The sequence below is a fragment of the Melozone crissalis genome, unplaced genomic scaffold, assembly GCF_028551555.1.
Source record: "Melozone crissalis strain CALT ecotype California unplaced genomic scaffold, PUWL_Pcris_2 ptg000018l_1, whole genome shotgun sequence".
Lineage (NCBI taxonomy): Eukaryota > Metazoa > Chordata > Aves > Passeriformes > Passerellidae > Melozone > Melozone crissalis.
Window position 1 is genome coordinate 33,324,559 of NW_026535796.1, and position 26,542 is coordinate 33,351,100.

Genomic DNA, 26,542 nt, shown 5'->3' on the forward strand with positions numbered 1-26,542 from the left:
TTTGGGATTTCTTTTGTAATCCTTCTCACAAAACACTCTTTACGAAACACTGTTAATATTTACTCTTTACTTATTTTTTATTCTTTTACATGAAGCAAGTGCTGTAACTATTTATTGTGGTTCTCAAAGAGTAAATAACTCTGCAGGAGGCAGAGCTACTGAATCACAAGTGGACAAATGTCCTGTTTACTAACCACTGATTACCATTGTGAAACCTGTCATAATCATAGTTGAAGCTGTTTCTAACCTGTTTCCATTTGTTTAGCAGACTTAGGTGTTGTATTTTCAATGTCTTTTCAATCTTCCATTTCCCCTGAAGTGGGAGAGACCTTAGATTTCCTCTGATAATGGATTTCCATTTTCTTGTGGGAGCCCAACTTCAGTACCAACTTCAGTAGGTTTTGGATGTTCAGAAGGATGTTCCCCTATCTTTGTGGAAGAGCATGTGAAAGGGCCTCCAAACTGACCAGAACATATTACTACTGAGTGGTTTCTGTGTGGAGACTGGGGTGGAGACAAAGAAAACAAAATAGTTCAAACTGAACTGGAAACTTCAGTTTTAACAACATGTTTAAGGTTTATATTCCTAAAATTTACGTATTTTCATCATAAGATAAATGTATTCAAAAAAGAGGACAAAATCCCTAAAATAATTACCAGATCTAACTTAGAATTTCTGAAATATAAAATTATAAATATGCCTGGGAAATACTTTTTAGCTGTTTAGCCTAAATAAATTTTAATGTTAATTTAATTACTTTAGTAGATTAGTAATTGCTAATCCTGCATGCATTCTTTCTATTTAAGCATTGAAACCTTGGCTAAATAAGCACTTAAAAATGTCCATATAGGACAAGAGCTTTTCCCCTTGATGTCTGCAGTACATGGGAAAGAAAGCAAGACAGGGCTGCTTTTTGCGTTTGTTGATTTCCACGTGATGATATAAATGGATTAACATTATAACAAAGCACATACATAAAAATGTTTGCTACTGCAATTCATCATATTTGATATATATCTGATTTCTTCAGTACAGTGACTTCAGATAAAATGGATGGTGTATTTGTTTATTTCTTTCCATTATTCCAGAGGCAATGAGCCGAGTTCAAGCCACTACCGACTACTTAGGGCCTGACTGCCGGTATCTTAACTTCAAAACAGGGGAGGAGATCATCGTATACTCCAAACTTTCAAGGGAAAATGAAAACTTGTGGACAGGAAGTGTAAGTAATTCAATCTGAAAGACTTGCCCCATAAATATTTTAGATATAGTAATAGCATAACAACCACAGTCTGCTTGCTTCTAAGGATCTTCTGTCTCTTTTGGAATATTAACCAGCCATGGATGAATACAGTATTTGGGTCATTGTTACCATCTTTATACAGAAAGAGAAAATCAAATCCTGGCAAAGATCACTCATAGAGAAAAAAAGTCAAGATCCAAATACAAGTTTTGTGCTTCCTTCATCTTATTGTCTGGCTGTAATTATTTAATCTAGTTTCCTTGAAAACACTCAGATCTATCAGGTCAGGTTCCTACCTATAGGTCTGTGGGTAAGACATCCAGTACTGGGACCTGACTTCACAGTCCAGTGCTTAAAGAAAGCTCCCAGAGAAGTTATCATGCATATTTAATTACTTGGAACAAGTGTCAATTAAATTAGAACAGTCATTTAAGAAGGAATGGATGCATTGATCCAAATCAAGTTTTACTGCTAGTGAAACCATCTAAGTGCTTCAAAACTACAAGACGTTAGTACAATTTTGGGTAGGGTTTTTTCTGTAAATAATTTGTCACATCTATTGTATAACAGGGACATTCTGTCTTCCTTTCTTTTTCATCCAAGAGTATCTTTGCAGGTACCTCACTATTCCTTGCTTTCCAAGATATATCCCTCCATTAAAGGCTACATGCAATGGTTTGATATAAAAATAGCAGTGGTTTTTTGGCCAGAGGGACTTGATTCTTCTGGGCCCTATCACTAACTTATTTTCTGTAGTGTTGCCATCTTCTTTGTCATTTTCTCTTGAGCTGCAGCTAGTCTCATATCTGAATTTTATATCCTACTTTTCTTGTAACTCAATATGGGTCATTAGTTATTAAGGCATGACATTTTTCCCACTTGAGACAATGGGAAATTTGCAGCCAATTTTAGTAGGATTTGGCTGTGACCATCAGTGCACACACCACTGTCTTCAGCTGAAGCAGCTTTAAGGCTACTGCTTTGGTACTGCACAAACACATGTTCATAAAAATAATATAGAATATAATAGCATGGAGTAATATCCTTCCTTTTGCTTTCTAAAATGGCAAGGGGAACACTTCCATGAAGGAAAAATAAACCAATTATTTGACAAAACAGAATTAAGGAGATAGGGGGCTGTTCTATAAGTTTATTGTTCATCCATACTTTTCCAGCACATGTGCGAGTCCCTAATATATATATCACTGAAGTTTAAATGCTCTTATTAGTTTTACTTTTTTACAGAAAGGAAAGGATTTTGGCTATTTCCCAAGAGATGCTGTGGAGGTTGAAGAAGTTTTAATTGGAGAAGAAGTTGAAGTGCTCACTAAGGTAAATCAACATTACTAGATTTTCCAATGTAGCTTACAACAATTGAAAATCTAATATCCAGTTAGAAATTCAACTGTTGGTGGATTATTTCAGATTATTCAAAATATGTTTTATAATTGTTCCAGTTGCATGTTTATTGTTCTCTAAAATAACTTCTACAGATATAAATATATCTAGATCTAGATGTATAACCTTTAGGAATAATATGATTAATTACAGTTCTTTGTGTAAAGTTATAACAGAAAGAACAAAGATATATTTTGCTGTAGGATTACACATTAGAACATTCTAAAAGTTAATATTATTCTTTTAGGAAACTGATTTCCTTTGTCTTAATGAAGATAAGTACAATTTTGAAAATGAAGATAACACATTACATGATCACAAAAAAGAAAGTGAATATTCATTGTCTGATGCAGAATCAAAGCTGCATGAAAACAAACTCTTAAAATATACAAGAGACCCCATACAAAAGGAAGAAAGAACTGAATCAGTTTCTGAAAATGACTCAGAGGAATCTCACATTGAGGAGTCTATAACCAAAAAGTTGGTTACAAAAGATGATACTGAAGAGCCACAAATGCAAAACAGTCTCCCAGCAGAACCTGTTCAAACTCAGTCTAGTTGGATTTCAGGATGGTTCACCACAGAAACTGATGAAGAGCCCTTAAAAGCTGTTACTGAATCTTCAGAAACAAGTAATCATCAAGGCAGAGAAACAGAGGTAGCAGCTGAAAATTACAGCTTTACAGATATACAGGAGTCAAATGATAAGGAAGAACAAGAACCCCCTGCATCTGGTTGGTTTGAAGGTGGACTGACAAGCTTTCTGTATTTTGGTGAAAAGAATGAAGATGTTGATTTGGCATCAGAAAAGAATGATCCACAAACCCATGATGTCTCTGGTGTGCCTGAGCATTCTAGTACTGAACAGGAAACAACAGCCACCGAGGTATTGCCTCAAGAAGAAACGAGTGAAAGCCAAGAATCTAAATCAAATTGGTTTAATTTGGGTTTAAGCGATGTTCTTAATTTTGGCCATGCTGAGGAAGCTACAATTGCTACAGAGGACCAGAGAAGCAGAGAAACAACGGATCAAGCAAATAAGAATGAGGAAGAGCAGACTTTAGACCAGAAAGAATTACATATGGGCAAAGAATCAAAGGAAATAGTTAATGCAGTGACAGATGAAGGAGATGACAATTATGCACAAGAAATAAAAGATTCAAACAGTAACAGGCCAAATCCTGGGGAGGTACCAGCATGTGCACATACTCTTAATGACACCAAAAACACCTCAAATAGCAGAGAATCATCTTTTGATACACTAACACATGACAAAGAGAAGCCAAATGAACTTCACAGTTTAGAAGAAGACTTGGTATCAGAAAGCCAACTGCTGAGAAATAGTGGAGCTGAAAAGAAAAATCACGAGTCAGAAAGCAGACGTGGCCAATCAGGTTGGTATACAAATATCTATAATAGATTTATTAATTATAATATGGGCAAACATGATAATCAGCAGGAACATGAATCAATTGCATCAAATCAATTGTCTAGTTCTCATGATCCCCCTCAAATTGTGATCCCTCAGACATAAAAAATACAGGAGAAAAGCCTGAAATATCTGAAGAACAAAGCCATAACTTCTCTTTTAGTCATTTTGAGGACATACTGAAGTTTCTGAGTTCAATAACAAAAGAAGGGCAAGTACAGCATTATGGGGAACTGTCAAGAACTGCAAATAATCATCTGGGCATCAAGAAGACCTCATGTGACAGTGAATCAAGTCTTAGTCTGAAAACATCCAAACTAGTCAAAGGTTATGGTGTACAAAAAATTCAGCATCCAAAAGCCATTTCAAAATGGATAGTACTGTAAAAGATGAAATTCACAAACCACAGAATAAAAGTGTCTCACAGAGTTTTTATGAATACATCAAATATTTCAGTCAGGACATTTTTAATGATGAACATCATCAGAAATCTGGGGAGTCCCAAGAACTGACTCCAGACCAACCTCTCTCTCCTCACCTCTCATCAAATGGCCTCAGTTTAACAGGTACCAAAATTTCCAAAGAAACTGGCCATTTGGAAGAATATGGAGTTTCAGAATGGAAGGTAAAAACTGCTAGCTGAGAAGAACTAAGCTTCCATAATAAAGACAGAGTTTGGTAAGCCTTGGTAAAATACCACAGGGCAAAGAAACTGAAGGCACTTCAAATCAGAAGGTTAAACATAGCACATCAGGTTACAGTAACACAAATACCTCCACAGAGAATGATCTTTCCTGGTCGGCTGGCAGTGTGAAGTAACAAACAGGGCAGTGGAGAATGCCCTGTTTTGATGATCTTGCTAATAGCTGGTCAGAGAGAAGCAATAAACTGAACAAATTCCTATAAATGTGCAACACAACCAGGAAGGTGGAGGAGAACTAAAAGAGGAAGATTCATGTTCCCAGCATCAGCTTCTGGTACCAGAGAATGGACAGTCTTAATCTAGATCTCAGGAAGAAATATTAAAATTACCCATGATACAGTAAAACGAAATATTACTCTACATCCTCAGTTTAGGCCAGTCAATTCAAATCACCATGACAGTGCAAGATACAAAAGCACAGAAAATTAACCTGAGTTTTGAAAGGTATACTAATTCAACAGACAAAGTAATACTAGTCTTCAGCTGAATTCATGTCCTAAAAAGTATTTCTAAAGAAAACTTATTGAGAATAAAGCAACAGTCATGTGATATATCTGACCAAGTGTAAACTTTTACCCTTGGAGCTCTCTAAAATACAAGACATTTTTAAAGAAAAAAAATAGATAGCTAGTATCTTCTAAAGCCATTTAACTAGAAAGTGAGACTGCTATTAAAAAACTGGATTAATTAAATCCTGGCAACCTGGGATTGCTCGTAAACCTGGCTGATAGAGTAGACATTGAAAAACATGATGATGTTGTAACTGAAAGGATGAGTAATGCTGAACAAAAAATTGCTGCCACTAAAACTAGTTAGGAGAAGAAAAAAAGAAAGATTCTGAAAATAAGAGTCAAAATCCAGAAATACAAATAATAGCAATTATATTCTAACAAAAAGGATTTCAGTAGTATTTTTACTAGACAATCAGGGTTCTTTGAAAATATATTTAGTAAAACTAACAATTAACCCTGTCAAAAAAAGTCTAAGCATTTATGTTTGGTCAAAAAACCCAAAAGAAAATAGAAGTGACATTAGGACCAGTACACTTGCATACTGCACAGAAGAGTGAGAGGAAGTTGAAAGGAATCTGACCAACGTAAGATACTATTAAATATAGAGAAGGTGCAGAAAAAAACAAAACCAGGCATATATTGTATGATAAATAGATTTACCAACCCCATTAATTACATTTCAACAATTTTATTTAAATTAAAACAAGATGTTAAACAACTCTTAGAGTATCTCTGTGATGGAAGCAAGCTGCTGCAGCAGCACCAGCCATTTGAAAAGATTCACAGTGAAATCACAGCTTACTCAACTAAAGATAATGCTGTGTGGAGGGCACAGGTCATTGTGTCTGCACAAAAGGGGCACAATTTGGACACTGAGCAGGAAAAATATACAGAAAAAAGGAATGTTCTCCTAGAGCTGCCAGAGCTTTTGTCTGCTATAACAATCAAGTGTGCTACCCAAACTGCAGCTCAAGTTACTAGAGTAATGTTTCACTAACAGTGATTTAGCAAGAACAAAATATCCTTTGTTGGCAAAAATAAAACCACAATAGATGGAACACTGTCTCCTTCTGGTGATTTAAAATGAAGAGGTAGTGAGCCTCACTCATACCAGTTATGGACTGATCTACGATATTTCAAGGATCTGATAACATAAGTTGAGTTAATAGAATGGTAACAGTTTCAGAGCAAATTACTCCTCTTGAACTACTGGACTACTTCGGATGTGTATCTTTGGCCAGCACTGTCTTGAAGCATATGACTAAATTTAACAATCCATAACTTTTTTCTTTGTGGGTAAGCATGGTGTGGGTTTTTTTGCAAGCAATATTTTATTGGCTTCAGGTATTTATTCCAAGTTACTAAAACTCAGGCAGCCAGGTGCCTTCAGTCATACTTCTACATGAACATGCCTGTGGTTTCTTGTATTTTGCAGGGAAGCTTGGTATCTTGGAATTTGTTAATCTTTAATCCTCCATGGTATTTTCAACTGTTCTCGCTCTAAAGCTTACCCCACTTGTATTTGGATATAAAAAAGAGACTTACCAATCCTGACCAGGGAATCTACAAACTATCAAAACCAAACATAGTTTTTCCTGAACACTTATTTTTTACTTACTTTACTACAATGTAAGTTTTGCTTAAAGCTCTATCCTTCAAATCCTGAGATCACTATTTGTATAGTGTTTCTTAAGTCACACATCTGTTGCCCATTTACTCTAGTGTTGGGCTTTAAGTTGAGGAAAATAAAAACCAAAAAAAAAAAATCTCTGTAAAAGTTAATATCTTACAGGAGTAAGTTGAATCCTCTAAAAGTAACCATGATTTCCCTTCACAATTATGTGCAGGAGTAGGCAGAAGAAAGCTACTAGAAGAAACACCAGAGAAGGAGCATGAAATGTATGTAGCTGAAGACAGTGAACATGACAGTGATCAAGATTCAAAAGCAACAGCCATTGCTTCAGTAAATTCTGAAACAAAAATGGACAGTTCAGCATCTGACTCTGAGACTGATGTCAAAAGGTCTTTCTCTGATGCCATCCAGAACTATGTTCCAAGTAATGGTAAGTGCTAAGTTATGTAATTTTGAGGAAAATAAATTTGCAATCTTAAAAAAAAAGCAAAACAAAAACCAATTAATCCAGTTGGAATTATATGAAGTTGACAATAGTAATGTAAAACCTCTTGTTTTATTCCTTATGATCCAACCAGAAGGAGGCTGGATACATCAGATACTTGAATGCTTGAATGCTCTTGAGTTCAGAGAAACAATAAAATCTGCATCGTCAGCAGTGGTGATTATCATCCAAACGGTAAGAATTCTTTCCAGGTTATAACATCAATTAGTGCAAATTTAAGCCAGCCACAAGTAATGTTCTGCAGTGAAACTCCTAAAAAAATCCTTTTAAAAAAACCCTCTGCAGTTCCCTGCTTCCAGGGTTATCTGATGCCAAATGAGACAGAGCACAGTGTTACGTCAGCTGCTCATCATCTGCCCCTTTGCAGTGCACAATCTGATGAATTTAGGGTGTGAGGATTTGGGGTTTTGTTTTGTGGGCTTTTTTAACAGGCAGGAAACACCTGAGTGGTGTTTTTAATTTTTTGTTTGGTTTTGTTTCTTTTTTTTTTTTTTTTATGAAACTAATAGCTCCCTCTAGTTCTCAGAACAGTACTCATTAAATTTGCTTAGACTTAAAAAACTGGGCTTATGATGAATAAAATAACCAGACAAGTTCCCTTATTTTTAAAGCGTATTTTCAAAGCCTTGATTTACAAATCCTCCCCACATTCATAATTGCATTAAAGATATGTTTCTATGCAAAACATATATATATATATATAAAATAGAAATGGGGTTATTATTGCTATGGGGGTGTCTTAAACATCGAAATGTAGAGCAGAGTGAAGGTGAACCTTAAAGGGCACAACTGCACAAGAAACAACGCTGCCCGAGCACCGTGAGGAAAAGGTTCCTGCACTGTCTGCTCTAAATAAGAGATGGTGGCCGGAGCAGTGCCATTTGTAAACTTCACTGTGGTGCTTTGGTTGAACTTCGTTTAGACAGGGCAATTGAAGTTTAAGAACCACATACGTTTATTTCTGATTTCCAGTGTATGTATATAGAATACAGTTAATTTGTAGTTTAGGATGAGGAAAACGCAGGGCCTTTGTCCCTCGTGACTGACTGCACCTCACTGACAGTTCACTGCTACCGCCAAACTCGTTCTTGTACTGTTTGATACAGATAAAAAAACTAAAAAAGGCACTTCCACCTTCCACCTATCCTGGTCCCTTAGGTGTTTTGCAGTCCAGTCACTCACCTTGCACTGTAAAAGTCGCAAGCACACGGTGGGGGGGGGGGGGTGGGGGGGGTGGGTGGTTGTTTGTGTTTGGGTTCTTTTTTTTGTGGGTTTTTTTGTTTGTTTGTTTGTTTGTTGTTGTTGGGGTTTTTGTGTTTGTTTTTTGTTTGCTGTTGGTGGTGGCTTTTTGCTTTGGGTTTTTTGTTTGTTTAAGTAGTTAAAAAACAAAACCCAAATCAAATTAGCGTTAATCCTAGTGAATGAGACGAAGGAGAATCCTTTGCTATGTGGCATTGCATCTCCCCTTACACCTGCTACCAGCAGCCCGCCAGGGCCATTTTTAGCACAGGCACGCGGCAGCGCTCGAGCCCGCCCAGCCCTGCGCTCCCGGGACCCACCTGCGGCCCGGCCCGGCCCTGCCCGTCCCACCGGCACTGCCGGCCCCGCCGCCCGGGCCGGGACACGCGCGGCGGGCGGCCTGCCGGGAGCCGGGCCTGCCCGGGAAGCTTTACTGCCGTGCCACGGGCGGGCATGGAGGCGGCCAGCGCCGCTCGGGAGGTGAGTTTCTCTGAGCGCAACTTCAGGGAGGAACAGGAGCAGGTTCCGCGGGGCCACGTCCGTGCCGGTGGGCGCACGCCGAGGGCAGCTGCCGGTGCCTCCGGCCCCCGTGCCCGGGGAGGGTCTGCCGGCGGAGGTCGGGAGCCGCGCCGGGCCCCGCGGCTGCCACCTGTGCGGCGCGCGCCCCGCTCCCCCCGGCAGCAGTGGTTCCTCCCCGCCCCCCCGGCGGGCGGTGGTACGGGCCGGTTGTCAGGCGGCGGGCCGGAAGGGGCGCGCGCCGCCCGCGGGAAGATGGCGGCGGGCGGGCGCGGGGGGCCCGGGGCAGGCACCGGCGGCGGCACGGCCGGGCTGTGGCCGGGGCTGCGGGACAGCGCCCGCCGCTACTGCGGGCTGGCCTGGGAAGGGCTGCGCTGGGTGAGTGACCGAGGGTCGCGGGCTCGGCGCAGCCCCCGCGAGGGCCGGGGGCTTGTGCAGCGCTGCTGCCGAGGGGCTCGGGCAGGGGAGAAACCGAAATGAAGGCGTAAGTGCACAGCGCCGGGTCCTTAGGCACGGCTCACGTGTGGTAAATTGGAGCCACATGGAGCACGTCGTATCTTTGAGCAAATAGATTCGTTTACAAAGGAAACGCGAGTGTATCGAAGTGTTTAAAATGTGTTAAATCACCGGTGTGTACAGTATGTTATTTTAGCATCAGGTTGGTTGAACAGGTTTTTCTACCAAGCAAGTTTTCTACGAGACAGTTAAGAGGTACTTACTATTGTTGATTCTAACAGCAGTGAAATGTGTAAGACAACTCAAAGGAGAATTTTCAGTAGTAAATTCTCAGTTCCTGAAGAGGCCAACAAAAAGGCTGGAGAGGCACTTTTTACAAGGGCACGTAGTGATAGGATAGGGGGGATGGCTTTAAACTGGAGAGGATGAGTTTAGGTTAGATAAGAGAAGGAAATTCTTTACTGGGGGGTGATGAGGCACTGGAGCAAGGTGTCCAGAGAAGCTGTGGATGCCCCATCTCTTGGAGGTGTTCATGGGCAGGCTGCATGGGTTTTGGGGAAGTAGGTCCAGTGGGAAGTGCTCTTGCCACTGGCAGAGGGATTGAAACTAGATCTTTTAGATCCCTTTCAACCCAAATCATTCTGTGGTAATTGATAGTGTCAGAAAGAAAAGGTTTCAGAGCTTTATCTTCTGGTTTTCATGTCTTATTGGAACTTTTTTCCTTCACCTGGTAAATCTGTCATTTAAAAATCAAATGCTTCTGTTAACCATTTTCTCAGAGTTTTGGAAAAAAATAGATATACAAGCCTTGGAAGTAAACAATGTCAACATGTAATGTCTGTTTCTGTGGATAATATTAGCCTCTTTTCCTTTAGCTGAGGCTTTTTACTTTACTTTTCAGGCTGTGGCTTCACTGCCTGAAGATATGAGACCTGGGCCTGATCTGTATGGTTTCCCGTGGGAAATAGTGATTTGTGCTGGCATTGTTGGAGCCTTGACCATTCTCCTGTTCCTGTACAGAAGTTATCAATCAGTAAGTGTTGTGGTCTGACCCCAGACAGTAACTAAACACCACACAGCCACTCTCTCGCTCCCTCTGTCAGGTTGGAAAGAGGGAGAGAATCAGAGGACTAAAAGTTAGAAAACTTGTGGGTTGAGATGAAGACAGTTTGATTGGAAAAGCAAAAGCAGTGCATGCAACAAAGCAAAACAGAGAATTTATTCACTGCTTGCCTTGGGCAGGAAGGTGTTCAGCTGTCTCCAAGAAAGCAGGGCTCCATCACATGTAGCAGTTACTCTAGAAGACAAACTCCATCACTCCACACCCCCTCTTCCTCCTCCTTCCCCTCAGCTTTATGTGCTGAGCATGATGTCAGCATGGTGTGGATTATCCCTCTGGTCAGTCAAGTGTCCCCTCCCAGCTTCTTGTGAGCTTGCAGCCTCCTTGTGGGTGAGAAGCAGAAGAAGTCTTGACTCTGTGAACACTGCTCAGCAATATCTCAGACATCCATGTGTTTTCAGTGCTTTTCAGCACAAGTCCAAAATACAGTACCATGCCAGCTACTGTGAAGAAAATTAACTCGATTCCAATCAAAACCAGCACAGAAAGTGTTCAAGTTACTTGCAGATATGTGGAGTGCATTAATAGTTTGCATTGAAGTTGTTATCCTTCCTGTTCAAGATAGATAATGCTTCAGAGTTTTAAATCTATTGTGATTGAATTTAGAATCTCTCTACAAGAGAAGCTGAAAAGTCTGTTTTGTCAAGATAATAACTGTTTGAATATGTAGTGAGTGACTGTTGTAAGAGGAAATGCAATGAAGCTCGCTGCAGTAAGGCTTCCTCTTTTCTTTTTAATTTCTACAGTGAACTTTCAAAGTCAGCCCTTAAATTATTTTCACAAGACACAGATGTCTTCCCTAGGGTGTTTGTATTGCTGTGTGTATTGATATCTCTGTGACTAGCCTGGCCATAGCCAGAGCAGCTCAGGTCTCTCAAGCAAAAGCAATCCACGTGGTTTCCTGTCAAGGGAGGCATTTTACAACTCTTTGAACAGTGACACCTGGATTCTGTTTATTGCAACACTGCAACACTGAACCAATTTAACTGCATGCTCTTCGTGAGCACTAATCTGATGACTTTGAGAGTTGCAGTACTGAAACCTTTCAATGCACAATTCAGATTATATTTTTGAGGTAATGCCTGCGTTCTCTTGAGAGTAAGTAAAGATCTGAGTAATAAAAGTTGCCTACCATACTTTCCCTGCTATGGAAATGGGGTCAGTATCTGTAATTCAGTATTCTAAACTTCTTCCCATTTTTCACATACTCTCATACAGTCATTGTGATTTGGGTAGTAGGTGTAATGACACTCATGTTGTAAGACTGGTTTCATAGCTGGTTAGTTTTTCAGTTATGAGCAACTGCATTTTTAGGGTTTTAACATGAACTGACCTTTTCTGTAAGGGGATCAGTGTTTAGAGGCATCCCTCTGGGTGATACAAAAGGCATTTGAGCTGAAATCATGCAAACAAGCTAACCTGGTATTGTTTTCTTTCTGCACATGCCACTTAAGTCAGGAGATATTACAGAAGTTATTGATAGCTTTTTCAGTCATCCATACTTAGAACTGCACTGGCTGCTCCTTGAAGAATTGATGGTCACTGAAAAGTAATGGAGTAACTAACCATCCATTGGGGATGATAGGATAAAAGCATGCTTACAACTTTCTTACCCTTTTTTCGTTATTTGGACTCCTTGGCTTTAAATTAGGAGAAAACAGGGAAGATCTGAGGGCCCCATTGTTACATAAGGCACATGACCCAGGCCCAGCTGTGAGAGAAATGCCGTGTTGTAACAGTTCTGTGGGTTCAGCCAAGTTCTGCATCCTTGTAGAGGCCATTTGTGACAGATTTTGCCTGCAGTTTGTTAGATTTTGATTCTAGTGCCCTAGACCCTACATGGCATCTGCTCACTTGGCACTTGAAGGATGCCCATCAGATTGTACCTTAGTGCAGCTTTAGCTGTTGGGTGTTGTAATGTGTGGGAGATCTTTCCCAATAGGAAATCTGAGCTCATGTGTGGAGCTTCCCCCTCCCTTCCTTTTCCTACTTTTCTGACTGTGTTCTATGTGGTGAATATACAAAGGTGTGTTATTAAAGTGATCCAGGCGGAAACTAATCTCCTTTCCCCTCTTTTGTCTGATAAGGGTGGGAGAAGGACAGGGCAAACACACAGACACGGAGGGGTGAGAGCAGCGGATATGATTGCCTGTTTTTTGTAGGAGCCATATTTATATTCCTTTTTTAAGTTCCATGGTTAAACTTGGCATGGAATCACAGCTTAAAAGATTAGTTTTCAGATAATATGTGAGAGTAATTGATCATTTCATTTTCAATATTTATTCTCTTTTTTCCAGGTTAGAAGTCGACTTTATGTAGGTAAGCTTATTTTTGATACTTAATTTTTCATATTTCTCTGGAGCATGACTTTATTCTTTCTTTTTTCACCTTTAATTGTTTGGATGATGCAACATTTGCTTGTCTTTCACTTTTTAGGAAGGGAAAAACAGCTTGCCAATAAAGTTGCTGAACTAGTTGAAGAAAAATGCAAAATTCTTGAAAAACTCAGCCTCTGCAAAAAAGAGGTAACAGTCCTCGTCCTCATTTATTGCTTTCAGATGTGTTGTAGGAATGGATTCTATCAAGGAAAGTATTAACTTTTAGAAAAGTAAGATGTTTTAAAGCTTACAAAGGGATTCTTCAAATGCTTTTTTCTGTCAGTGTCTTTAAGAGCAGTTAAGGTGTTAGCAAGTTCTGACTTCAAACTCTCAGTAAGGTATATTTCACTGGAATCAACTTCAAAATGTCATATTTTTTTGTTTATATCACTGGGATAGTGTAGTAGGGTTAAGGCTTCCCTGATTTCCAGCAAGGTGCATTTGTGAATATTTAGGTGATGTCTGTATTTTGGCTAGAGCATTCCAAATTAATGCTAGTATTTAGTCAATTATTTACCTATATTCTGACATAAAGTAATTCCTTTTCAGTTTGAAGATTTACAATTGTCTCTGAAGGATGGCAACACTATGAAAGAATCAACAGATGCATCTTTTATTGAGGTAAAAGATTAATGGAAATTGTTGCTTTTACAATATAAGGCAGTATTTTAGCAAAAATGTGGCCCATATTAAAAAACACCCAAACAAACTAAGTAAAAACAATAACAAAAAAGTCAGGCAAACCCAAAAACTCCAACACAATAGTTTTAATTGGGTTACTGAAAATGACTTAAAATCAAAGCATTTAAATTAAGAGAAGCCTTTTTTAACAATTGCATTGAGGATGAGTAATACTAGAACAAATGGCATATTGGACAATATTTAAGGAGTAAATTGTTCCCATTTCCAGGAGAGAGGGTAGTGCATGATTTTTTTCTCACCTTATCTAATTCAAATAATTTCCACAGTCTACAGGTGCACAGTTTTAAAGAAAAATTGCCGCTACATTGTTTATATCCCCCAAACTGAGAATATATTTGTAAAAGAGTTCTGGATAAGTGAATCAAATACCCAAGGCTCTATAAAATTAATGTTAAAAAAAGCAAGTAGGTTTATTTCATTTTGCACATCAGATCCTGCAGAGCTAATTCTTACAGTTTTTCTTCATGCTGGAGTCTCTAGAGTATTTGAGTAAAACATACTTTTCTGTCATATTTAAAATATACTTATTGTCTTCATATGTAGTTAATATCACATGTTTTATTAACTCACAAACCAACTTGATTTAGGAAATGCATGAAAAGCTGAACAAGTCAAACTTAAAACTCAACGAGGAAATAGAGAATCTAGAAAAAGAACTGGAAGAAGAAAAATCAAAGCAGTTGGAAAATGATACCTTGGTAAGAATAAATAGAATCCTTTCTTTCTATTCATTTCAGAAAAAGTTCTCACAGAAAAAAATCTCTGCAGATAAGACAAACTATTTTCTTTGTGTGTTCTGAAATAAAAACTACATTTTCCATTTTGTCTTCCCTGTAACATTAGAAAAATGATAAAGGAAAATACTCAAAAGAAGAAAAGCTGGTTTTGTTGCAACATGTTTTTACACATGTTTTTACTGACTCAGCAGTAGAACTTTCTCAGTTTAAAAATAAAAATAATTTTATCAATTGCCTAGACATTGTCAGTCAAATATGTGAAAGAAGGTGTATGACAACTAATAATTTTCAGGTGGCTGAAATTCAGGAGAAAGTGGAGTCTTTAGAGAATGAAGAAAAATCTATCCAGTCACAAATTGATGAGGTATGTCTAACCTTTATAGTTTCTGTTTTCAAATCTTTGCAATTTCTATGTTTGCCATGTAGTTACTGCTTTAATTTTTTTTTGCTGTTGGCGGTGCAGAGATCATATGCTGTGTAAACCAAAAGAGTTTGTAAAGCTTAGTACTTTGGTCTGGCTTGATTGAGCAACTTTTAATTTCATACAGTGATTGGCATTTACTGAGAAGTAGTTACCTTGTCTTTTCTTAGTTTTCTTACTCCTCAATGAACTTTTGCTGAATGTAAAACTACAATCAGCAAAAACTGTTGAAATTGTAGAGAAAATGTGACAATATATATGTAGCACAGCCAGAAAACCTGAGACAAGTCTGGTAATACCATCATGACCCCGCCTATGTCTTCACCAATACCATTTAAGCAACAGACTTTTTAATTTCATTTAGGCCAAGTCCACCCTAAAAGTGTATCAGATTAATACTGAGAGACTCAAGACATCTGTTCAAGATGCAGTAGATGAAAACAGCCATCTCCAGGAAAGTGAGAAACAGGTAGGTTCTTCCTAGTCATCCTTAGAAATACTGTGTTTTCCTATGATACTGATAAATATGATTTCTCCAAAGAGCTCATCCTCAACAAGTGTACTAACCTCTTGTGTGTTTTAGTAAATGGAATGAGGAAGAGGACATGGTTTTTAAAACAATTTCATGTTTGTCTAAAATAATTCTGTTTTAAAAGAAATGCAGTAGTTACAGTTTGTGGGGAATCATGCATGGAGCTCAGTGGAAGGAGAGCATGTGGCAATATAATTCTGGTAAGAACTTTGCTGAGACCTGTTGGAAAGCCGAAATACTTGAACAAGTCCACTGCTAGGATTCTCTACAGAGGCAGAGAGAAAATTCTTTTACTTGATCTAGAAAACGAAGGAAATTGAGGAATTGCAGAGTATTCAGAAGACAGGTAAAAACATACTCTGGTACCACTGTAGATGTATTAATTGAAAGTCAGGTATGTAATAGAGAGGAACAGAAAAGATTGTTACTTCCCAAAATTAATTGTCTATTTTCCTCAGTGCTGTAGCCAGATCACAAAGAACACTGAATATTTTAAAATATTTTATATATGCAATAGTTGTCCTTTGCAATAGGTTGCTTTACAGTGCAGCTATTTCTTTTTTCGTAATAAATAGATATTTTCTATGAACATTTAATGTTCTGTGTAATGTTGGTTTGAGGTGGTTTATTGTAGTTTTAATGGATATGCGCTTATTTTCCTGACTGATTGGTGATCTGAGAGATATTATCACCCTGTTGTCTGAGGAATAACCTGATAGATATTTGCATGGGGGAAAGAATAGTGGTGGGAGTGGAAGTACAGGCCTGTTGCTTTTTAGCAGTCTTGTAAAAAACTGGGGAGTGCTTTAGTCCTCTCTGTCAAAACATGGTGTATGTCAAACTTAGTGGTTCAGGAGAAAAGAAAGGGATACATGAAATAAATTTTTTTTTGCAGGAGGAATATTTCAGTTCTGCACAACTCTGTTAGTAAAACTTGGTCTTTTTCCCTAATTCTAGAAGCAGTCTATGTTTGTGATGAGCAAAAAAGGAAGACAGTTTTATTAAGAGCTGTGGGTGGAGAAGCAGTGGATTTGACTGTTATAAATGTGAGATTTAGTTACTTGAGAATTATATTCTTTCAAGAGTCTTTTTTTTCCTAATCTCTACATCCTCTTAATTTTTGTGAGGAGGAAGGGTCTGGTTTCAGTGCTGTGTTTCAAATGTGACAGTATTCATATGTAATAAATTTTGAGAAGCAATACATAATTTTTTTAATAGAGAGGAGTTTTCTTTCCCCCCCGCCCCCATGGTCATTTCTTGGGCTCAAATAGAAATAATCCAATTATTTGTGTGTGACAAAAATCTTCACTTTTCTTCCTTTTTATAAAGTAAAAAAATAGTACTTAGAGAAAGATAATAGTAAGTGTTGGCAATTGCCTATATTTCTTAGGCAATCATTTTATATCAAGGAAAACCAGGGGGGGAAAAAATCAGTAAAAACAATTTTCAGTGTTTAACTGCCATGTTCCTAGATGAAAAAAGTTGGTTTGTATTCCTTCCAGATAAAACAACCTGGGTATAAGTATTTCCTTAACCACATTATTTAGGATTAATTGCTGCACTTTGTTGTTAACTGAGGTTTGTTGCAGTTTTTAGTAGCTTGAGAACATTTGTGCATATTGTAGTTTGTTGTGCTTTTTAGTAGATAAATAATCTAATGTTATTTGTTGCTGGAACCTGATGAGGAAAAAGGTTCTCATTTTTGAGGTGCTTTCTAATTGAGTGTTAGTTTACTATATCAGATTATACATATCCTACTTTGTTTTTGTTTCTTACTTTTTTTCCCAAATATGGAATTTCACATATGCTCAAAAGGTAACAAAGGTGTTATTTGTTCACAGAAACTAGAGTCCTTTCTTCATTTGCATAAATGGGTCATAATCTGGCACATCATAGCTTAAACTTTATAGGAGATGTGCTGTTTCGGGTTTGTGACGTGTCAGAGAGAGGATTGGGCCTTTTAGGTTGAACAAGGGAAGTGATAATGAACTTCTGTGCTTTGCTGGTTTTTTGGTTTGCTTTTCTTCTTCAGGATCATTGGAAATGTATATTGCTTTGGCTCATTGCAAATCCTTGCTGTTTCTCTTTATTGTAATTCTTACAGGTGTATAAAGTCATGTAAATTTATTTTCTCTTTGGCTTCATGAAGAAGAAATCTCTTAAAAGTCACCTTTTGATGATGGAAATGATAAAAATAGTTGTCTGTGGATGTCTTCTAATCCCTAATATATTTGCATGATGCTGCAAATTCATACGTGGCTTTTTTGGCTTGGAAAGTGCAACTGTGTGCCAAGGGGCAATGTGTGTTAATTCAATTCTAGTCACATACCTTTTGTTCTGTTCTGTCTGGTTTCTCTTTGATGAGTAGTGTTCAAGCTTGCTTGTCTATTTGCATGGAAGTTCCCCTGTTTAATTACCATTTTCTTGGTTGTATTTTTAGTACAACTGCCTGTTATGTTCTTCTTGCTCAGCTTAGTTACTCTTTTCTGTACTTTTACTGCTCTTAAATTGATTGCCTGTTCTGCAACTTCAAGCAGTATCTTTTGACAGACTCTTAAGACAATTTGGTTGTACTTTACCCCATATTGTGGTAGCACATGTTTTATCTTAACAGAAATTTACATCTGCTCAATTTTGTTCTCAGAATGTCATGAGTTAATATGTTGCAGTGGTTATTTTTAATAGCTGGTGATAAGTTGTTCTAATCCCTTTACTCAGTAAAATATTTTTGTGAAAAGAGATTTTACTAGGGAATATCTGTAAAATGTAACCTTGTAACCTACCTATCATTTTAGTTAAGCAGAGTCAATTGCCGAGATGCATACTAGTAGGTGTTGATTACACACAGCTGTGACTTTCATTAATGGGGAAGCTTTCTTTAAATAATATTTTAAAACGACTTCAAGAGGTATGGAGGAAGAGAAATAGTACAGTTTTGTAATTCACATGACTATAAATAACTGCCTAAAAGCTTCCTGTTTTCCCTTACTTCTTTGACTGTTTCTAAGTTGAAAAGGCACAGGCACCATTTCAGAAGTGTGTATTCCTATTGGGGTGTGTTTTCCATCCATTCCCCAGTGTATGTCATTGTTAAATAAATTGTCACTATTTTATATTCATTGCTATTGTCACATCAAGTTTTTAAACTTCAGTGGAATAAACTAAACACTTGCTATAAATGCTTCAAAATAGCCTAACAACTAATTACAATGGACAGCTATAGCAGCTAAAGCAACTGAACTAAACATAGAAGTTTGAATTTTCAACTCTTTGGCTAACTTTCTTGTACTCTTATCTCTGTTAATTCTTACTGGTGGGTGAAAGGTTTAAATCCCACTTATGTATAGGCAATACCTGTAACAGGCTCAGTGCTATTCATCCTCAATTCTTGGTTTTGTAGACAGTCACACTAATCTGGTATTTCCCTTTTTAGCTTTTACAAGAAGCTGAAGGATGGGGTGAACGACTTAGTGAACTAAAAGAACAAACAAAGATGTTTGAATCTTCTAAAACAGATGTAGAAGAAGTTTTGAAAAATAAAGAGAGCCAAATCAAGGTAAATTATGACATTTAGGATTTAATCAAATTCAGACTGATGCTAATCATAGAGTTCCAAGAAAGCCTGACAACCTCTCTTTGTCTTAATATGCCTTACACTGTTTGGGGCTTTTGCTTGCTGTCTCTAATGTAATGTTTCTGGCTAAGCAAAAAAAGGTTGCTTAGCAGTACAATGGATCTGTCTGATAAAGATAACTAAGGAAAATCTCTTTTAGTTCTGATAGAGTATTGGCTTTCCCCCCTGTCCCCAGTTTGTAGTGGAACTTGGGTGTATATTCTCATAGTTGTGTACCTTACATATACAAGCCACACTAAAATCATCCATGCTTAGAGCTGTCTGAAAATTCTTCACAAGGATGTGCCTGTTGACCTGCAAATACATGCTTTGATAGAAAAAGTATTATCAGACATCTAGAATCTTGTATGTGGGCCTGACTTAATCTACAAAGGGAACTAAATAAAGGACAGAAATCTTAAAAACTAATTGTAATGATAGCTACATTTTCATTGCTTTTATTTGGTTGTGAGGTTCTTGTGTGCTTTTTCTTAGTCACTGACACAATATATACTGAACATGAAAGACTGGAGTTCAGCAATACAAGAAGATGGTGATACTGAAGACAACCACTGGGACACAGATATGAAGGGGGAAACAGAGAATGGAGAGCCCTTAGGTATAGTTTCCCTATTTAAATATTTAACAGATGTTTTAGAAATACAGAACTGACTAACTGCCAGGAAAGTTGCAAGATTCGCTTTGTAGAAGTTAGATTTTTAAATCTCACCCAATGTCATTCATGTTGGACTGTTAACTGATGCTTGGACATCTCTGGAATAGCAACCTATTTTCCTGTTCAGCACTGTGTGGCATACAGGCTGTCATAGAGCAATGTAAAGACTCAGGGGTCAGTCTCTTGCAGAATTCTGCAGTACATGTCTCTATATTAAGCAGTGACTTTGTGGCATTTCTAGATGGAAATCTTGCTTTTATTTATTCTTCAGGTTCCTCCCAGCAGTAGTACTGAGGGTCCTTAAAGCCTATTTTTTTCTTCCTTATCCTTACAGAGGTGTTGCTTGTTGCAGGCAGTGTGGTAGCAGTGTCATCTAAGGGTGTAGATGTGGGTCCCCTTAAACAGCAGCACAGAAAAGCTCTTCTTCCTCCTCTTTCTTGCTGCAGCTTCTTTTTGTGCTGGTACTTATGGTACCACAGGGCACAAGCCCATCAGTCTTAGAGTGTGTATTCAGCATCTCACTGTTAGCATGACCAGTCTGAGTTGTGTCTGACTGGCAAACAAAGCACTACAATGGCATATCTTCTACTCACACCCCTGCTTTGGTTTTGCTCCTTTATCCTCCAAGTATGCTGTGCCTATTGTTAGCATACCTATGTTGTATGTTGGCATTGCTCTTGTACAAAAACCAAATAATAGCAGTAAGTCCTGTCACAAACCCTTTCATGCTTTTTACGTGATTTATTGTTCTATTCCTTCAAGCAGATGATGAGCAAAAACGAACTGTAAAGAAATTGATCTATGCTGCAAAGGTAGGTGATTTTAAGAAGCTTGTGGGTAAAAGAGGGGAAACTAACTAATATGTAGTTATTCTGGTAATACCAGTATCAGAGTTTAGCATATTTTAAAGTATAGATATTTTTGCATGCAAGCACTTTCTTAATCTTGTAATCTTACAATGTTCTCCTTTTTTTTCAATTTTGATTGTAGTTAAATGCTTGTTTAAAGACCATGGAAGCAGAAAGAGACCAAATGTATTCAAAACTGTCTGATGAAAATAAAGCTAAAGAAGAACTTATGGGTAATTAAATTCTGTTTTGCCTTTAAGATGCTGCTTTGGTAAAATGGTGTTACAGGCTGCAAGTAGTAATTCCAGTAAAAACTGAATTAAGTTTACAGTAATAACTACTTGATTTTTAAAATTAACTTTTAAGTTGCTTAGCTATTTTAAATACATGATTTTAGATGTGGAGCAATCAAAGTCGTAATTTGGTTGTACTCTGTTGGAATATTCTGTAACTATAAAGTTAGCTATAGAATCTTAAAATACAAGAGCAAAGTAATGTTAATAAATACATAATACCTTCTTTACATAATTTCTGGACATGAAACAGTGAAGTTTTATTCTAAATTTTAAAGCCATCTATTAAAAGGGGAGCTTAATTATAGTTAGTTTGTAATGGGTGCAAGCTCAATCCTTAAAATATAAAGTACTGCATTTAGAGAATTGAACTTAAAAACATCTTGCTCTGTTTCTTTTCCTCTGTTGTGTAGGACATAGTGAATTAAACCTTAGAAATGAAAACAACTCAAGTTCAAATTAAAACCTGTAATTAGCTATTGCTTTCATAATCATAGCTGGCAGAGTAGCCATCACTTGTGAATGTATGGCTTTGTTATTTGGGTTAAATGTTAAATGCTCTGTCAGACTGTATTTTTCAGTTTCTTAACAGTCCTTTAAACATATTCTTTGTGCTAGTGAGTTCTCCAAATTGACTGTAGCTCTGTCCCATGAAGATGTTCAAACTTACTTGAAGCTTTGTTATATTTCTTGAAAAGAGGCACAGGAATAATAAATAGGAAAAGAAACATGATTTTGAATTCAATTTGGAAAGGTAAAGGTAGTTTGACAAATCTGAGTTACCCATTCAGGCTGTTGAGGAGGACCTTGTATAGGTATATCTGCAGGAGCGTGTGGTGGTGGTAGTTGTACTCCTTTAGTCAAGTAATTACAATAGTAAGAGCCCTAAATGAAAATGTAGATTCTGAATTACAAAACTGAGTTGTTTTCGAAGAACTTACATGGTTTAGAGCAAAGGCCTGATACATACACAGGGCTGCACTTTGTGGCAGGTAGAGTATAATTGCTGGTTTCTCATTTTGTGTCATATATTGAGATATGTTAACTTTGTATCTTATGTCACTAAAACAACATAGGATCAAAGGTTTTTACAGACTTTTGTGTACTGAAATGTTGCCAATGTGTTATCCCAGTATAATTATCTCTACTTTTGACAGAACGCATAGAAACCCTCCAAAGCCAGCAAGCTTCCTTGCAGTCTGAAAATGAATCTTTTGAAAGCGAAGTTCAAAAGCTTCAGCAGAAGCTTAAAGTAATGACTGAGCTTTATCAAGAGAATGAAATGAAACTACACAGGTGCTGGTTCCTCTTTTTATCTTGAATGCTTCTTATCTTCAATGCTGTTTGATTTGAATGTAACTCTGATTTGGGAGACTGAAAATTTTTGAAAGTTTGAATACTGCTTTCCAGAATTTTCTGAATTGTGTAGACAATTTATTACACTTTCATGCACATTTGTGTTTACAGAAGTTTATAGAAACTGTTTGCATGAACCAGTTCATTTTAGGACTTTACCACAAGCAAGTACAGAAACAAAGTAACAGATTTTTAATCTGTGAAATAAGGCAATTAAAGTAGGACAACTTGATTATTTTTTCTTTAATTGAATTATTATTTGCTGTAATACATGTGTCAAAGTTGCTGAAAGAAAATAAGTAGGTGCTTTAATGGTGAGATACATTTTATATAATAGAGCAAGGAATGTGAGAGGAATGACAAGATATATATAAAACTAAACACAACATAGGCAAGCTCTTGGTGGTAAGCAATATAGAACCCTTGTGAATCAGGCTTTCCTCACCAGTAAAACCAGAAGATGAAGGCTGTACTGTCTGCCTCACAGTCAGAATGTTAGTAGGGATTGTGACCTAGTGATTGAAATCAGAAATATGTTTAGGACTAGAAATTAAAGTTGATTGGTCCAGGGCATGGTAACCTTCAGGAGTGTGTGTGTGTATGTGTGTGGCAGTAGAGGGCATCACTTTAGGGCATGTGTAAAATTACAGTTTTACTAATCAGAAATTATTTCTTCAAAGGGTGGGCATAATCTTGAAGGCAGCAAGAGAAATCAGCACAAGACTAGATCCTGTACTGAGCAGTGTGCAGGACCTTTTTGAAGTATTACTTTCAGTAATCTGCTCTGTAGCATGTATCTTTGTGTAGATATTTAGCATCTTTGTAGATGCAATAAATCCTAGAAATCACTGCGGTAGTATTTTGATTTTTTAAAAAAGAGCAGGGAGGGAGTGGGAAGGAACCTGTTAAAAAAAAGATAGAGTAAGCAGGCAGAAAGCAGACTGTGTGGATGATATTTAAAAATAACCTCACTAAAACTCAGCAAATGTACACTGCTTATCAAAGAATTTTAGAAAAGCCAAAAAGGAGTGGGGAGAAGCAGGTGGGGTGATGTAGCAGTACAAAAAACCCTTAGAATTAATTAAGGCAATGTTTAAAAATTGAATCTGTTCAAACAGGGAAAATGCTAAAGTAGGAAACGAAGATTGAGTAGAAAATAAATTTAAATCATGTTCACAAGATCTATGATTCAGACAGCTTGATTGTTAAGAGCTGCTGTTCACAGGAAAATGTCCAGTTTATCCATTCAGGGCTGTACTCAGCAGTGGTATCTGTGTGTGTTTTGCAGAACTATCTCATGCATGAGTTTTTTCTTCTGTAATGCCCAATAGGGCATTAGGATAAAAAAGGAGGACCTGGAAAGACTTATTTTTTTTAATAGCTACTAACATTCTTTTTTTCCTCTAGAAAATTATTTTTAGAAAATAGCAGAACAAATCTCTGACTGTTAGTGTAGTTTGGGTTTTAGTTTGTTTGATATGATTTGTGGCTGCTTTCAAAATTGTTGACTTGAAACAAAATTAACCATAATTTTGAATTTTGTTTAAAGGAAGTTGACAGTAGAAGAGAGGGAACGTCTACAGAAGGAAGAAAAGCTTTCTAAAGTAGATGAAAAAATTATTCATGCTGCTGAAGAACTTAACAGCTACAGGTAATTGCAGATTTTAGTTGTTGTAATCACTTGTTCCAAAGTGAAGAAAGTGCAATAGAGAATTTAAAAAAACACAGCATAAGCAAATGTATTTTCTTCCAGTTTCTTTGTGGTGTATGTGTGTTAGACACTGGTTTGTGTATAATAATACAGACTATGGGTGGTTTTACATTTTAAAAAAGTTAAAATGTTAAAACATTTGGGTGTTAAAGATTATGGCACCTGCTTTTCCATTAGAATCCTAATTGTACTGATACAGTAGCTTTAATGGTGTGGTAGAAGGGGGTCTCTAATCTAGTTGTCCTTACTGAACAAAGCTAAAAATAAAAAGTTAAGAGAATGTTGTGAAATATATGGAATGTTCAGTTTTCATACAGAGCTAACATTTCTGCTGTATAGTTATAGTATTCTATTTCTGTTTCTCAAAGCTTTTCAGATAGTCCTGTTGCTTAGGAATTATTTACTAAAATATTGTCAGGGGTGAATATTTGCTGTAGCTGTTTCTTAACTGCTTTGCTCTGGTTTTTGTTACACCAGCTGTGTACCTCTGGATTTTTCTGCATTTCCTCTCACTGTGGCATAATTTTTCAATATGTAATGTATATTTGCCATTTTACTTCAGTGTTTATGGGGGTAGGGTTCAGTTAGTTAGGCCTGACTGAACAGTAGTGATGAATACTTCTTCTTTGTGGACATTTTTCAGTATTCATACAGGAAGACAGAATTCACTCTTCCTGATTTATCCAGAACATGCATTTTGTAGGCATCCTAATTTTAAAGATAATATTAATATTGCAAATGGAGTATAACCAAGCATTGTGTGTGTCTTTGTCCCACCTGCTGGGCAAGTGTAGAGCCCAGAGAGGCTGTGCACAGGCAGCTGGCAGCAAAGGTGGCATCAGACATGAGGTCTTGAAGTAACTTCAGTGCAGGTGTCTGTCCCTCAGGGCTGCCTGTGACAGTGTGGTGCTCCAGCCCCATCAGTTCCTGTGCTGAGCTGGGTAAGGCTGGCTGCTAGGGCATGTGAGGAAGGACAGCCTTTATGCTGGAAACATCACAAACCACTGAAAACTTGGGGGTGTGTTGGGCTTTGGGTTCTGTTCTCTTGTTTGCATCCCTGTTTGCCTCAAATGTAAGGCTAGAATTTCCACTGTTAGTATAATTTTTTATGTCCCATGGGCCTAAGTGACAATACTGTCTTTTGGATTAAAAAAAATCTTAATTACACCTTGTTTATTGTGAGTTTATTGCATTCCAAACTTTCCTGCACGTTTTATTACAATGTCATAAGTTCTCATTTTGTTTCAGAGAGCGAGCAAAGGACCTGGAAGAGGAGCTGGAGAGAACCATTCGCTCTTATGAGAATCAGGTATTGTGTGCTGTGTGACTACATCCATGCCAGCAGGAGGGATTTACTGCAACTAGAATACCACTTGCTGTTAGCTTGTGAACTCTGTTTGGCTTGGCTTGGCTTTGTTGGGTGTCTAATTTTGCCTCCCCCTCCCTCTTCTTAATGTCATCTGGTTTTGACTGACACAATTTCATAGCAGAGATCACCAGATAACTTTATTGAAAAGTTGAATTTTCAGTTTAGGCACCTCATTATAAATTGCCCACACACATTAAATTTATAAAAAGAGCATATAATTATAAGTTCTGGGGTTTAGGTGAATAATTAATCTCTCCTTCACAGATTACTTCACATGAGAAAAAAGCTCATGATAATTGGGTAAGTTCCAAATACTGCATTTTCTGTGTTTTCTGCATTTTCATTATTTGAAAAGTTTGCTTTATCACCTTTTGGTTCATACTAAAAACAGATCATCAAAATAATTTCTAACCTTTCACTTTGAAATATATTTCTTGCATAAATACACAAAAGCATGTCGAAAACACTTCTATTATATAAAATAGTTGGAAAAATTAAACTGGATACTTATGAACACAGTAGAATGATAATATTATATCATTTGTTATAGCAATAAATCTGCTGGAAGAACATGACACCATATAACAAATGTGTGACATTTTGCCAATAATGAAAGCTTTTGGCCTTGTTTCAATGCCATTTTGATATTTTCTTTGGGTGTACTTCACTTCTTTTATCTACAAGTAGAACACATTATGTCCTGTCAGAACAGTATGTTCGATTGACAGCTTCCTAACAATGTTTCTACAAAATTTGTTTTTGCCTTTTTTTCCAAACAGGAAAATTTAAACTATCTCCTGACTAATACATTCTTCACTTTCACAGAATGTCTGAGATAAAATCCTGCTAAAAGCTATGGTGCTTTGTGATCATAATTCCAGAGATTTTATCTATCTGATTTTAAAATACAACATTCTTACATAGAATTTGAGACTTCAGACCTTCTGTAGATGCTTCAAAGCAGGTGTAACCAAAGAATTCAATTTCTGAAGTTTTAAGAACCTGCAGGAAAGCCTTATCATTCCTCCAAAATTTGAGTTTTAGAGCTGCTAATATAATTTGCTGACATACGTGAGGCTCCATACATGAGTCATCTCTTGCGAAAATGCAATTTATACACTTCACATAAAATGTCTTGGACCTAGGACTTG

At 37.3% G+C, this 26,542-nt stretch overlaps 1 protein-coding gene across 2 annotated transcripts in view; it reads left to right on the forward strand.

The window, feature by feature from the left end:
• MIA2 (MIA SH3 domain ER export factor 2) overlaps positions 1–26,542 on the forward strand; it is a 36,188-nt gene that overhangs the window by 568 nt on the left and 9,078 nt on the right. Inside the window, exons 2-21 of one of the 2 annotated variants that reach the window (XM_054276406.1) lie at positions 1,090–1,223; positions 2,490–2,576; positions 2,890–4,036; positions 7,134–7,349; positions 7,498–7,598; positions 10,537–10,668; positions 13,053–13,074; positions 13,192–13,280; positions 13,683–13,754; positions 14,423–14,533; positions 14,865–14,936; positions 15,358–15,462; positions 18,959–19,081; positions 19,634–19,757; positions 20,580–20,626; positions 20,805–20,895; positions 22,113–22,251; positions 23,861–23,962; positions 25,271–25,331; positions 25,656–25,691. In XM_054276406.1, the coding sequence (XP_054132381.1) occupies positions 1,090–1,223; positions 2,490–2,576; positions 2,890–4,036; positions 7,134–7,349; positions 7,498–7,598; positions 10,537–10,668; positions 13,053–13,074; positions 13,192–13,280; positions 13,683–13,754; positions 14,423–14,533; positions 14,865–14,936; positions 15,358–15,462; positions 18,959–19,081; positions 19,634–19,757; positions 20,580–20,626; positions 20,805–20,895; positions 22,113–22,251; positions 23,861–23,962; positions 25,271–25,331; positions 25,656–25,691 (3,011 nt within the window). Of the gene's footprint in view, positions 1–1,089; positions 1,224–2,489; positions 2,577–2,889; positions 4,037–7,133; positions 7,350–7,497; positions 7,599–9,467; positions 9,558–10,536; positions 10,669–13,052; positions 13,075–13,191; positions 13,281–13,682; positions 13,755–14,422; positions 14,534–14,864; positions 14,937–15,357; positions 15,463–18,958; positions 19,082–19,633; positions 19,758–20,579; positions 20,627–20,804; positions 20,896–22,112; positions 22,252–23,860; positions 23,963–25,270; positions 25,332–25,655; positions 25,692–26,542 lie in introns of those variants that run through there. The other variant, XM_054276407.1, reaches the window with a different exon arrangement.